A 15,795-nucleotide genomic window follows, 5' to 3' on the forward strand; every position below is an offset into this window, starting at 1 on the left:
TATCACTCTTCTCCATAAAAGCTTCATACACATACATATCATGAAATATAATAAGTTGACGTGTTTAATGAATCATGAAAAGCTTTTAATGTATACATTGTAATATAATATGAAAATATCAATGAAACATTTTATAACATTTAAAGGCAATTAGATAATTCACACACAAAACACACACACACACACACACACACACAAAACCCTCTGCGTACTTCATAATAAATAAAGCTCAAAACTCTCAACCCAGGAGAAAGCATTTAACCAAAGTAAGAGACAAAAGATTTATAGATCTTGTGAAATGTTTTGAAATATTAAGTCCAGTGTCTTCTTTTAAGTTCTCATAACATTTACTTCAGATAGGGATGAAGTTGTTTAAGCTTCGCTTTTCTTGACAGACCAATTCTGATTGGTCGACTGCATGTCTTAAGAGGTAGTACTCTTGAAATTCCATGTGAAAAATTACTACCTAAAATATAAGACAATAAAAGTGCATGAGGGAATAAAAATTACTTGTAGTTTCTAAGCTTAAAAAGTTTTACTTACTTACCATCATCATCTAGCAACATTTACTGAGTCACTGAGCTAAGTGCTTTAAATACATTAGTTTACTCTTCCTATCTCCATTTTTAAAATGTGAAAACCTCAGCATAAACAAAGTTAAGTAACTTTCCCACATAAAACAGCAACTAAATAAAATCGGCATTCCAGTCAGGCAGTTTGACTTAACAACAACAACAAAAGTCTACAGTTAACTTGGTGTTGTGGCTTTAAAAACCAAGTCATTTTTCTATTAGAAGCTAAAGAGTAGGCTATACTGTTAGTGATTTCATTTGGCTTCTAAGAGAGATTATTATCAACAATAGTGCACAAATGCATTTCATCTATTATGTATTAATGGAGGGCTCTGATTTTGAAATTTTAATTTAACATCATACTATCATATTCAAAAAAGTTCAAAACATTTCATGGACAACAATCAGTTGACCAGACAGGTAGGATCAACTATTCTTGATAATGAAATACAAAAATATCCCTAATTTTCAGAGTGCTTTAAAAAAAAAAATAGTGAAGTACATCTGTAAAGCTAAAAATGTATCAAGCTTTAAGACAGCTTTAATGAATTAGTATGATCTTAATATAATAGCACATTTTACTGAAAATGGTATAATCAACCTAATAATAATTCTGGCAAAAGATAAACAGCATGATTCCTACTAAGCTGAACCAAACAGAACCTGTGTGTCTACCTATGTAAACATTAATGAAACAAAATACAAAGTTTAACTATAGGTAAATAGGGAGAAAACAACTTACCACAAAAATAGCTATAAATCAGCTTATGATAATTTGTTCAACATTAAAAGTATAAAGTTAATTATAAAAATAAGAGAAAAAAGCATACTACTAGTTTTTTCAATTTTTAAAGAATAGGGGATTGTCCAAATAAAACAAAATTGTTGGATCATTTCTGATACACTAGATTTGTTTATAAATTAGATAATTTCAGCAATTTATGCTAAGTGGGCTTCTTCATTATGAGATTATTATTTCAGAACAAAGCCATGATTAGTCTATTTGATTACTTTTTCAAAGAATAGTTTTCCTCTTTCATGGTCTAATATGACAGATCCTTCTGGTAATTTTGCAGCGGGTAGGAAATCACCAAACCCATTTGTGTCAACAGCAGGCCCTTGCAAAGCATATGTCCTTAAACAGTCATCAAGTTGTGGCTATAAGGATACGCTTGTCTCCTTGGAATTCCTACCTTTTATAAATAAGTTGTGATCCCTTTTATTATTACTGCACACCAGATTAATTTATTGCTTTGTACTACTTAACAATTGCAAACATTCAAGCATACTACCAGAAATTATTCATTTTAAAAATCAGTGTCAACTAATTGAACTTAAATGCATTAAAAAAATCAGTATTTAAAAAAGGCATAAAATGTATTAGTAATCTTTCAGAAATAATACTAACTCAAATGTTTTCTACATCCTTGCAAGTCAAAATACGGTCCATAGCTAGCAGCATCTACATTTGCCAGGAGCTTGCTGGGAATCAGAATCTTAGGGCCTACCACACAAAAGGATCAGAATCACTGAACAGGACACCCAGGTGATTTGTACGCACATTAAAGTTGGGAAGTTTTGGTGCTAAATGATATATAAAGCACCTGGTGCACTGACTGGCTGGCATATTTCACACATTCAAAATAATTTCAAACTACTTGCATTTTCTACACCACAGAGAAGGGAGAGAGAGTCAGGATGCACTGGAGACATTACTGGTAGAAATTTAACTGGAGGAGCATGATGACAACTGGATAGGCATCGAAAACATTTCAGCATCGGGATGGAGCCAACCATTTCCCAATGCCTTTAAAATCACGCTGCATAAGCAGTCACCCACTCTACCTGGGCAGAATTAGTCCAGGTTTTCTAGCCCCGCTTTCCGCCATTTCCCAACTTTTTCCTTACACTATGGACTTTAACAAGTCTCAGAAAAATTACTCCATCTTTATGGACTTTGAATGTAAATCCAAGATGACTGTCCTAACATAGTACTAAATAATTTTGGCTGTCCATATTATTTTTCGTATTTCATGACCTTATTTTTCATATTTCACGACGAGGCTCTTTTTCTTGTGAGGGCACGATAGAGTATTATGGGCTCAGATATTCCTAACAAGTGTAACACTTCTTTTCCAGTTTGTGCACATACTTCAATTTTCCTCATATATCCATTCCGTTATTACAGGTATGACCATGATGACAATGTGAGTATGAGCTCCCTAGTCTTCCTCCTTTCTATCTCAAAATACATTCCTAAGCCCAATCCCTTCCTTTCTGTTTGTCCTAGAAGAAACAACCTGTATCCTTTCCAACCTAATTCTACCACTCAGCTTTGAGTCTCATAGAGTATTGTTCTCTCAATTATTCCCTTTATTCAGGGGAGAAGAGACTAGCCAGGGGCTTTGACCTTCCGAGGAATGGGATTAATTTTTAAGATTATCTCACTGTAAACTAAGAAAAGAGAAACAGATACAGTTCCGAAGTGACGGAATAAAGGTATAGGTGATAGCGTCCTACTGATGATGAGAGGCCAGGAAAAATATTTTGAGAAACGATGCATGACTGAAGATGTTTTGGTAACTATATTTCTCCTACATCATTACTCTTTCTGGATCTAGTCTTGTGGTGTAATACCAGCGATTTCTGACCATGAAATGAAGACTTAGTCATTGAGAAAACAGTTTCCTAATTTTAACCCTACCCCTACCTCGGTCCCATTGGTATTACAGGTTAAAATGGATATTAGACTTAGTGTGTTTTATTCAGGTGTCATAGACCTTTTAGGCAAAGGATGAAGTTAGTTGTTCAACTTCTCTTTAGTTTTATTTTTTAGGACAAATCAAAAGTTTAAATGTCATAGTCGTAGATCATGTTAATATATCTAAGTGATAATAATTTTTTTAATTACTGAATAAAATATCCATAGAGAGAGCCCCACAATAAAGAATAGAGAACATAGATAATAAATATGCAATTGGGGATAACATCTCATCAATGAAAATCCAACTTAGATAAATGCCTTTTTTGGTTTTGCCAATTAATGTTACACACATTACATGTATTTATTAGACCCAAAACAAAACAAAACAAAACAAAAACCTGTCTTCATCACATAGTTATTGCAATGCATCACTGTAAATACTGAAGCACAGTTTTGTAGAGCACGTTTCCCAGTAACATTCTAAAGGGCATTTTAATTTTTAGCTGAGTTTTAACTATTGGAATTTGCATCAGTAAGCTATTGATGGTTACAGAAGTGATCGATCTTTGTATTTATCTTCTAACAACCTGAGGATATTCTCCTCGTGCTAAAAATACAAAATGCAATAATCATCTTGGAAGTTATTCTAGAAAATAACCAGAAATCTTACCTCCCTTCAGTAAATGATTAAATTTTTCCTCAAGCTCATCAGAGAAAGAAGCAGGCCTTTTAGGTGAAGGTGTTTTACAGTCTGCGAATAAAAATCAGTATGTTACAGCAAAAAGTAACTTCTACATAAAATGTTAATACTATAAACAAATTACTTTCTCGAGAATATTTCCTCCTGTTGGCTTCTAATATTTAGATAAATGAAGCAGGACTCATCAAGGCTCCTTCTAAAAATTTCATCACTTTGTGACCTTCAACCTCAGGATATCATTTAATGTTTGATCAGCCTTTCATGGGAAAATAATGTGCATCAGTAAACACTGTCTTACTTTTTACCTCTCTCTCCTTTTTTCAAAAAATTATATATTTGGCCTACACAGAAAAAAAGCAGCAATTTTTTTTTTTTTATCATGAGAAAAAGGCATTTTAAAGCTAACTTCATACCTTCCTTGGAACTAGAATAAAATTCTTCTTCCAGGGTTCTTAGACAGCTATATTCATTTGGAACTTCCTGTTCTCCATGATCGGGTACTGTTTTCCATTTAAATAAACTCTGGTGTCTTTTAGGCATATTAGGACATGTTATAGCATCACAGAGCAAAGAAGACTCACATATTTTGTTGACTGTAACCATTTCCAAATCTTTTTTTGTCTCCGTTTTTACCTCCTCAATATCACTATTTTCTCTAAAGTAATCTTCTTGCCCATTGTTTGTTTCCACAGCGCTTAGAATTTTGCTTTCCTTAGTGATTTCATGAAACATATGAAGTTCTTCAAGTACTAAATCAAATTTACTCTTCATCTCAAAATCGTTCACTGTTGTCTGAGCTTGTGTTGATAAACACTCAGCAGTTAAGTCCTGAAAACATTCATTGTTCCCTAGACTCAAATCAGTTTCAAACTGATGATTAACACATTCTGTAGAATCATTCTTCGGATGAAAATGCTTTGAATTGGCCAACTCACTGTCTTGCAAAACACTCTCATATTCATTTCTGTCAGCTACATTATTTTGATTAACATATTTAATTTCTTCCACATTTACTTTTTTATTCATTAATGAGACTGGTTGCATAGGAAACATGCCATCCATTGAATAAAAATTACTTTTCTCTTCCTTTTCTATCTTAGTATCTTTGTTAACTTGGCAACTGTTTGTTAAACTTTGCGCTGTGACTTCTACTTCCGCCTTCAAAATTGAGTCGTGTTTTTTTCCTTTGACTGCATTTAGCAAGCTCCCAACATTTAACACTTCAGTTAGAGTCCTAGGATTGGTTTGTTCACTATGTTTTAAGTTGTGGTTTGTTGGTATGGCCTGTTGCCTAATATTGGAGAAATCTTCAAATACGCACTTAAAATTAAAGCTACTGATCTTAGTATGCTCCTGTTTTCTTTCAGTATCTAAATCTTGGTTGTACATATTTATTTCATAAAATTTTTCATTAATGTATCTATGGTTGTTCTGTATAAATGGAGAACCAGATTTAACATGTGTTTTAACAGCGTTAGGACTACAGTGAGCCCAATTTTCCTCATTTATGAATTGCCCAGGACAACTCTTATTCTTGTAAATTTCTTTTGTCAAAGAAATTTCATCCACATCATCAAAATACATTAAAAGAGGAATTTTTTCGTATGTTTCAAAAATTGGAAACGGTTTGTTTTTAGTTGTCAGATGGAAGGAATTGATGTTTTTTTCCTTAGACTTTTCAAAAACTTGATCAGTTTTAAATAACTTTCTTTTTTCTAACATAGGTTTCATATCTTCTAGTAGTCTTGAAAAAGTTAAAATCCTTACGAGCTTTACAGTATGATTTTCCTCTATAATATTTTTTGAATAATGCAAATGCGCTATCCATTTGACAATGCATCTCTCCTCTAATTTAGAATCATTTTCAACTCCCGTTAAAGAGTCAAACTTACTGAGCAAAGAAGCCATGTTGTTTTTCAATACGCTATTTAGAGGTTCTGAAACACTGCTTTGTAAATATATGCTTAACATAGTCTTTCTATTGACATCCGTATTCTTAATTATTAGATTTTGAAGATCAATTTGCTTTTTATCCTTGAAAATTTCACACCAGGTTAAAATATTATCATCTTTTTGATTTTCTGAAGTATTTTCATGAAAAGAAAAAATCGCCATAATGAAACTTCCAAAAACATTGCTTAAATGCAAGTCTTTTTGTGTAGTACAGTATCTTAACTCTAGCATATTATTGTTTTCTCCTTTACCATTTAACCAAAAAAAAATTTTTAAAGCCTTTCGGCTACCAAGTGTTCCTATCATGAGAGGTTTTGACTGTTTTTCATGTGTATTCCTGGCTTTTGTATAGTGATAATCTTTGCTTAAAACATCTATTTCTAATAATTGTGGAAAATTCCATTTTTCTCCAGTTTTCTTAATATTTTCACTTTGAGTCTTGTAATTATCCATAATCCAACAACTTTCCCTCTTTTTTGCCAAAACCTGTCTAATGTTACAGTCCTGGCTTTGAGATTTTTCTAATCTGGTAAATATGTAAATGTCCAGGCATGTTTCTACTTCTCCCAAGTTTGCATTCCCTAGTATTATAGTGAAATTCTTTTCAGACTCTGTTACATCAGTTATGATACTACTGTGGTTGTAGTAGTTTAAACTGATCGAGTCTTTTCTTCTCACACAAATATTTTGGTTGCTGAGTGGCTGGTGGTTACTTTCATAGCACGCAGAAAAAATATTTTCCGCATCGGCATCCACAGTGTTTTTATCATCCTGTAACTTTTGCTTCTTAACATCAGGCCTATTTTGGGACCAGTAAATGTTTGTGAAATCCCTAACATACGCCTCGTTTTTGTCATTCTTTTTCTTCGCTATTTCCTTTAAATAGACAGAGGACATTTTGCTATTTAAATCAGTTGGAAACTCAGGGATACTTATTGTGCTGCCATCTCTAAAATAGCTGGGTTTGGCCATTTCTATGCTGGGCTGGTTTTGAGATTTTGATATATTTGGTGTAGATGTTGAAATGTTATTTTCTTTTTTATTTGATGGCATAACGCTGTCAGCTTTACATCTGTTCTTAATATCGCGAACTGTTGATTTGGTTTCCTTGCAAAACGTAACATCCAAAAATAAGTATTCTCTCTGTTTTACGTAACTATCGTCTTCCTGAATGTTGTCTCTCCCTTGGACGAAACACTGTCTTCCACCCGCGTTTTTAACTCCACGTCGGCCGTGGAGAGAGGCGTTGGGCAGAAGCGAACCGACCTCCACTTCAGCTCTGTCACCGCAGGGCACACCGAAAACCTCTTTGTCATACAGCCCTGCTTCGCAAGACCTTCCGGAAGCCCTCCAACCAGAATCAAAACTTTGTGAGGGGAAAGGCTGCAAACAACTGTTCATCTCAGATTTGCCGTTCGGGCATCTCAGACGGCCTATCTGCTCCCCACTGACTGGCTTCTCCACACGCGAGTCTGCGGAGTGATCCAAAATCACATCAGTTGAAACAAGGAGCGTCCTGAGGGGTCGGGGCGACAACTGCCAGGCTTTTTCCACCTCGGACAAGCGAGGCACCAAAGGAAGCCTCCACTCGGCCTCAAAGGCACTGCCAGGTTCCTTCAGACGGGGCCGCTTACTGCTGGGCGGTTGGGAATCAGGGTCCTCGGGAGGCGGTAAAGAGGACCTGAACTCGGCACCCCGCGCCGTGGAGTGCGCGAGCGACATGACAGCGAACTGAGGAGATCTGTCCGAGGTTCCTGTCGGGCTGGTTTTTAGTAGGCTGCGGGTGGCTCCGCCTCACCCCCACCCCTCAAGCCCCGGTCACGCCCCTGACACGCCCCCTGAGGCTGGTTTAGGCCCCGGTCTCAAGGACAGCCCCGCCCCGGCCCCGCCCCAGCCCCGCCCCAGCTATCCGGCCCTGCCCGCCCCCACTCTATCTTAGGCCCGCGAGCTCGGGTGGACTCTCTCTCCCTCAGAGTAAAACGCGCCCGGGGCCGTTACGTTGTCTATTTTTAGCGCCTCTTGCTGGTGCCTGGACTATAGCGGCTCTAAATATTTTCTTCCCTCTGGTAGAATTAAGGGAAAAGTCAGAATCTCTCTCTGCCTCCCTCTCTCTCTGAGAACAGAAACAACTTTGTTTTTAAAATTCGAAAATTCTGTTTACCTCAGAAGCGGCTTCTCCACAGTTGCTCTAGAGCATCTTCTCCAGGGTAGTTTTGTGAGCACCGGACCAAACCGCTGTGTGTCAGGAGTCACTTCTAAAACGCTCTTAATCATACCGGTGGCCTTTAAAATCAGACTTCCACCTCACTAATAAGGTGTGTTTAGGGGAAAGAAGGCACTGGTATTTAACAATCTGAGTATTTTAGGGAAAAAAATGTGTGGAAATAATTATCCAGATAATTACTAATCTTCACTTTAAAACAGTAGAAAGATCGTTTTCGTATGTGCCGTGGGATTTCCTTCCCGAATATTATGGAATAAAATAACTTAAAGATAAAAATTATATTTCAACTATTCCAGTTATTATGAGCATAAATAATGACACAGTTCCGACTCCTACCTAATCAATTGTGTGGACGTTATTTTTCTTTTTCCTCTATAATAAATAAAGAATATTTATTATTTCAAGTCAGTTCTGATTTTTTTGTCAATTCCATAAGAAGAACATGATTTTCAAAATGCTTATTTTATTAAGAAACGTGTGATTACTGTTCAGTCATCAAAAACCTCAATCCCCTTGATGATTGTTTCAAAGTTGGTCAGTTTTACGTTCCCTGGTTAAAACTATAAGAACCACAATAATGTGCAAGAGGGGTACTAATTTTAGAACCCATGGGAGCATATATGGCAAGATACGACTAGCATGCCTCTTTACATAATAAGATGCTCATCAGCCTCCTGTCTGGTAAATACTCTTAGATATATTGTGATTTCAATTCTGGGTATTTGCTATTACTTTGGCTTGTAAATTCCTCCAGAGAAATGTTTGCTTGAATCTGTAGAAAGCCTTGCATTAGAAGCGCTTCATCAACACTAACAATAAGAACGTGGCAGCTGTTCAAATTATACATCAGTGAGTTCTCAAAGTGCTACTTCTGTGTATCTTGAATCCCATTCCTTTTTTTACCTCAGACTTTCCACAATCCTACATCCCATACTAATGCAATCTGTTCTGTGCTTGTGATCAGCCCGTAAGGACTGACTTGCTTAGCTAACTAACAGTGCACTAACGAAGTACCAGGAACAAGCTATCTTTTCTTTCTTTCTTTTTCTCTTTCTTTCTTTCTTTCTTTCTTTCTTTCTTCAAGTAAACTCTATCCCCAATGTGGGGCTCAAGCTCATGACCCCAAGACCAAGAGCTGCATGTTCCACCAAGTCAGGGAGGTACCCCAAGAACAACCTTTCTATTAAATGCCATAGCTTTGTGATTCTAGATTGATCTGTAACTTGGTGTTTGTTCCTGCATCTTACTAGTTTTCCAGAAACATACTCTTTTTTAGATCTCCATCACACCATTATTTAAAAACTATGGATTCTTTAAGGACTAGAATTCAAATGAAACCCAGAGGTATTAAATTTAATTCAACAGTTGTTCGAGAACTAGGTCTAAGACCCTGTTAGGTGTACAGAAATGTACAGGGTTTGTTGGGGGTTTTTTCCTATCCCAAAGAAACTTCTAGCAATGAAGACAGAAAAAAGAAGTCTTTTTTTGCACGTACTTATTTAAACATTGCACTAAGGACCACTGTCATTTCAATCAATGCCTGTTGAAACTATTATGTGTTTTTGCTTTATTTTTTAAGTGCTACCTTGAAAACACACTAGTTATAAGTGAGAAATGCAAAAAGTGTAACTCATTAGAATCAAAAATATAAATGAGGCTTGTTCAAATCTTGTCTACCCTTCAAAGCCCATTTCAAATGTCACATATTTCTAATCAACTTACCTGCCTTTTCTTTGACAGCTCCTACCTCCTTAACAACAGTAACCTGAGCTTTAAGGACAGCACCGGCCCTTCCTTTCAGGTTGCTGTCTTATTATAGTCCAGATCTGAGTGAATGAAAGAATGAATGAGCTCATGAAGTAAACCCCATACTGAAAATATAACACAAGCTCCCCTTAGAGTTAGGTCAGCAATTCACTCAGTACCTCAGAATGCTTAGTCTTATGTCCTTAGCATGGTATGCCAGATCTTCACAACTAGGTCCTACCTTACATTTTTTGGCTTCATTTTTTTTTTTTTTTTTTTTTTTTTACAATTTGCACTGTGTTGCCAATACCAGGCTGTTTGTTGTTTTCTTGCTTTTCCAAGCATGTTTTCAATGTCCTTCTCTTTTTCCACCTGACAAGTTCCTATTCAGCCTTAAAGGGTTCTACTCAAAAGTGACTTCCACTGTGAAAGCTGTACCTCCTCCCTACTCTATCCAATCCCTAGGCAGAATGACTTGCACCTTCATCTGTGTTCCTATAGAACTTTATTTTTAACTGTACTATAACCCTTAAAACATCTTACTGTATTGAGTTGTTTACATCCTCTCCACCAGACTCTATGTTAATCAGGACAAAGATTTATTCACTTTTAAATCCCCAGTGCCTCACACTAAGTACTTCAGTTAAGGAGAAAAAAACAAAACAAAAAAACCCCAGAATATTATTGTTACTATACCTTTACCAATCCAAATGGGTTTAGTGGTGTCTTAAGAGTGTCTTAGCTTATTGTATTTTGGTTTTGGTTTTATATGTTAAAAATGGAGACATGCTTGAGACTATACCACCCTCAAGGCCAAAAATTGACTTTAAATATTACTGGTTTTAACTTTATTTAAGTTTTCTATTTATTAATTTGAGAGAGAGAGAGAGAGAATGAGTGGTGGGGAGGGGCAGAGGGAGAAGCAGACTCCCTGCTGAACAGGAAGCCCAATGCTGGGCTTGATCCCAGGGCCTGGAGATCATGACCTGAGCCAAAGGCAGGTGGTTAACTGAGTGAGCCACCCAGGCACCCAACATTCTTTAATGGTAGGACCAGATATTTGATGAGGCAGTTTTTCTCTTTTATGTCTTTTAATAAATTATACACATGATGAATAAATATGCTAAACCTAAAACTTTCAGACTAACAAGATAACAAATATTTTTTAAAGACTTAATAAGAACCACTAACAAAAAAATGTAAACCAAATACAGGGGTTAGAGAGGAAAATATCATCACTGCTAAAAATATTTAAAACAAATACGGCTGTATGTAACATAACATAAATAAATAAATAAATAAATAACACATTTATCAAGTCACTAAGAAGCACTAGGTGGGAAAATATTTCAGAAAACCATGATGGCATGTATACCCGCATGTGCAATTAATCGTTCGGCAGAGCACTAATGGTAATTTATAACATAAATATAATCTTAAATGAGACAATGTATGTGCAAATACTTTAAACTATAAATCATCGCATTATTCTCAATTTTCTTTAATGACATCATTATCTACCCAGTCTCCTACCCTAGAAACTCTTAGTGTTCTTAACTTTTTCTCTTTCACTCTTTCCCCCAAATCCAACCCGTATGTAGACATTCATCAAATCATGTTAATTTTACATCAAACATGACCCTAAAATTAATTCTCATTCTTTATCCATTTTATCTCAGCTTGATTCTAGGCCCTCATCATCTCTGAGAATATTGTAATAAACTAATTTTTTATTAGTATCCCCTCAACTTCTACCCAACACTACTATAAGCTTTTTTTTCTTAAAATATTAATCATGTTATTACTTCCTTAAGAACTTCTTTAGATTCTTTGATACTTACAGAATAAAATACACACTCCTGAGTTGGACATACAACATTCTTTTTTTTTTTTTAAAGATTTTTATTTATTTATTTGAGAGACAGAGAGCACGAGAGGGAAGAGGGTCAGAGGGAGAAGCAGACCCCCCCGCTGAGCAGGGAGCCCGACGTGGGACTCGATCCCGGGACCCCAGGATCATGACCTGATCCGAAGGCAGTTGCTTAACCAACTGAGCCACCCAGGCGCCCCCGGACATACAACATTCTTTATATATTATATCCAAACAGTTTTTTCAGCTTCTGTGTCTACTTCCAAAACACAACTTTCTTTCCTGCAGTACCAAACTTCTCACCTTTCCTTAAATATAAAGGCCCTTTCACAGTTTCAGTCTTGGGCATATACTGGTTCATTTGCCTTAGGTGTAGGGGCAAGCCTTACTTGAAGTCTTGTGAAGTGATTCCAAAGTTTACAGCCATCTTGTCTCTTTAGACACCCACAGTTTTATCTGCTCTCCCTTCTTTTTCATTTTTAAATCTTACCTTATTAATGTACTATTATATTTTCTGCATGTTTAGCTAGTCAAAAATAACCTTTTTCTTGAGCCCTCAGTGTTAGAAAACCAAGTGGGAATGTTCAGCTACTTACAACATCCATTTGATGTTCTAATAAATTTCAGCATCAATTAAAAGATTCTTTGTTGCTGAAATAAAAGCAAGAGTCTGTATTATTTTTGGAATTCATGCAATTGTAAATAATAGCTCTTTTAAAAAGTAATTGTGAATTCTTTTCAATTAGCCTTCCCCAGAAATCTTTTCAAGATTTTGGGATGGTAAAATATCTATCATCTTTTTTTCATTATACAAACTTATAATCACTTAGATTGCTTTTTTTGTACAGATTTTCTGCTGAGATTACTTTGTTTTGATTGGTTGCACAATAAATATTTAGGTGGACATTGCAAATTCATAGAACTACCATTTACCTCCACCTTTTAAGGAATTACATACATTTGCATTAAATACAAAATACATATACTATGAAAACTATGTTAACCATAATTTAATTTTTTTATCCCAAAAGAAATACAGAATAGTGTTTGGGTAAATAGGCTTTGGCATCACATTGTCTGTGTGTGAATCTATGCTCCACTTCTTCCTATCTGTGTAATGTGAACAAATTGCTTAACCTTTCTGAAATACAGATTCCTGTAAGTGGGAATTATAAAATAGAACATACTTCATAGGCTGTTGTGTAAACTAAATGAAATACACCATTTAGATGAGTGTTTGACATGTAAGTAGGTGTGCATTAAATTTTTTTAAAGATTTTATTTATTTATTTGTCAGAGAGAGAGAGAGCACAGCAGAGGGAGCAGCAGGCTCCCCACTGGGCAAGGAGGAGCCCGATGTGGAACTCGATCCCAGAACCCCGGGATCATGACCTGAGCCAAAAGCAGATGCCTAACCGACTGAGCAACCCAGGCGTCCCTAAATTTTTTTTAAATTACAATAGTTATTATTAACATCAAATTAGCAATGTGCTGGGCTAGCTCCTACAGGTTCAGATGAACTGACTGTCAGCATCTCTTCCCAACCACACATTTCAGAAATTTTATGTGAGTACCTTGGATTTGGACCATGAGGGAAGTACTTACATCACTGAAACCAGCAAATATCACAAATCAGGGTTTGCTTGTTTGTTTCTTCCTTTCTAGAAAGCCAGTTGTTAAACAGTTACTGGTGTAATACTGAATCAAATTCTATCTTCCAATAGTTCAGATACATTACTGTGTAAATCAGTTCTCACTACAGAATTGCAGCTGTAGCCAGCCAGGTAGTTTTTTGTATCTTGTCTGACTAAGGTCAAAAACAATTTGACAAACTCTATATTGATGTCAGCACATATTGTAAAAATTGTATGTAAAAAACAAAACAAAATTATATTAGTTTGTTTTAATCTCCTTTGATACTTTTTTATGAGTGGAGAATCCAGAATTTGCCACAAACAAGAAAGTATCTATTTCAGTATTTTAAGTTTGCTCATAGTTCTATGATTTCAAAACGGAAATATGTTTGGTTCAGGGAAAAATAATGGATCAAAAGAATGTTTCTTCCATCATTATCTAGAGCAGAGTGTAGTCACTCCTTATTATCAATCAATAATCATTGACAACTGAATAATAGCATAGTTTTCAAAGTACTTTTAGTAGATGCTCTCACTTTTAGTGATTTAACTCTCCTTTGGTTTGCTGAGCATCTAGTATGTGCAAGGAAGTATGCCTGATACTGAAGTTAAATACTATGACATATAAAATACAATCCTTGTCTCTAAAGAATGTATTCTAGCAAGAAATATGCATATAAAAGGATAATATAACATACATGGCTCACTATATAGGCTAGTTAATCAGCCGTTCACAACTTTGTCCTAAACTACTTTCCACCCTGATCTCCAGCCATGCCATTTCCCTCTCCAATGCCTTACACTTTACCATACAAAACTGCTTGCAATTCCCAACTCATTTTGTTGTTCTTGATTTCAGAAGGCATTTAGAAGTATCTGTTATGCACCAGGCACTTTGTTAAGTATTAGGTATTGAAAAATTAGGTATTGAAAAATAAGCACAATCTTTTTTTCAAGGAATTTGCAGCATAGCAGAAGAGTTTATTACAGTATAATACAGTAAATGCTACAGTAGAGGGATACCCGGGCATTGAAGAGAGGGGACCTAACCTAGTCTGGAAGCTTAGGGGAGGTGACCAGGAAGAAACAGTGCCCCTAAACTGATTCTTGAAGGATACATTCATTTATTCTATTCTTCTGAGCTTATAATTTTCTATAAAACTCCCTTTTCTGGGGCACCTGGGTGGCTCAGTGGGTTAAGCATCTGCCTTTAGCTCAGGTCATGATTCTGGGGTCCTGGATCGAGCCCTGCATCTTGCTCCCTGCTCAGCGGGGAGGGGAGTCTGCTTCACCCTCTCCCTCTGCCACTCCCCACCACTTGTGCTCTCTCTGTCTCTCAAAAAAAAAAAAAAATCTTAAAAAACAACAACAACAACAACAAAAACCCCTCCCTTTCCTATCCATACTAGTTAATTTTTCATCCACATTTCCATAGCATTTCGGACATCTATTGTAATACTTATAAAATCACATAATGGTTAGTTGTATATATACTATCTTCTCCACTAAATTATTAATCCCTTGACAGTTGGAACAATTACCTTATTTACCATTGTATTCCTAAAGTGTAACATGGGATCTGCCATACAATAGACAATATTTTTTTTTTAGTTGTTGGGTTGAATATATATCAAGTGAGTAATATATGAAACAAGTAGATTAAGAAATAATTAATATAAGGAATTTCAAGAATCATGAAATCAGTTCTAGATAGGGTAGGCAAGAAAGCATCACAGAGGAGAGAATTGAACTGGATCTTGAAAAATGGGATTTGATGGACTCAGAGCAGTAGTTTCAACTAGGAAACAAAAATTGACCTAAGGTCCAGAAAAACAGAGCTCTGCTTTCTCAGAACAAAGGAAGTAGAGAAATAGCCTTAACACTAGACTGAGAGGTAGGACTAAAGATGAATTAATCAGGAAAGTCATTGACCCAAGGGATCTGGCCACAGGAAGAGCTAGCCAGTCAGGATGAAAAACAACTACACAGGATAAGGGCTACTTGGTTACAGTTACAATGTCATCTTTAAGAAATTATTGAAAGTTGGGATGCCTGGGTGGCTCAGTCGTTAAGCGTCTGCCTTCGGCTCAGGTCATGATCCCAGGGTCCTGGGATCGAGTCCCACATCGGGCTCCTTGCTCAGTGAGGAGCCTGCTTCTCCCTCTCCCTCTGCTGCTCCCCCTGCTTGTGCTCTCTCTCTCTCTGACAAATAAATAAAAATCTTTAAAAAAAAAAAGTAATTATTGAAAGAAGGCAGGCTGGGAATATAATATGTAGCTAAACAGGGACAGAACCATAGTAATCATGGTTGGGATGACAATCCTCTTTCTCATATGTGAAAAACCTACAGGTAAGAAGGAGAAGCAGAAGCACTGTGTCCATACATTTCCAA

At 36.2% G+C, this 15,795-nt stretch overlaps 1 protein-coding gene across 1 annotated transcript; it reads right to left on the reverse strand.

Moving 5' to 3' along the window:
• Positions 1–238: 238 nt before the first annotated feature.
• RAD51AP2 (RAD51 associated protein 2) lies at positions 239–7,651 on the reverse strand. Its single transcript, XM_035000520.1, is given in 4 exon segments — positions 239–350; positions 352–466; positions 3,947–4,027; positions 4,390–7,651. Coding segments are annotated over 4 exon segments (3,570 nt in total).
• Positions 7,652–15,795: the final 8,144 nt, after the last annotated feature.

This window comes from Mirounga leonina, unplaced genomic scaffold (assembly GCF_011800145.1).
Source record: "Mirounga leonina isolate KUSES-001 unplaced genomic scaffold, KU_Mleo_1.0 Mir_125, whole genome shotgun sequence".
In the NCBI taxonomy this organism is placed as follows: domain Eukaryota; kingdom Metazoa; phylum Chordata; class Mammalia; order Carnivora; family Phocidae; genus Mirounga; species Mirounga leonina.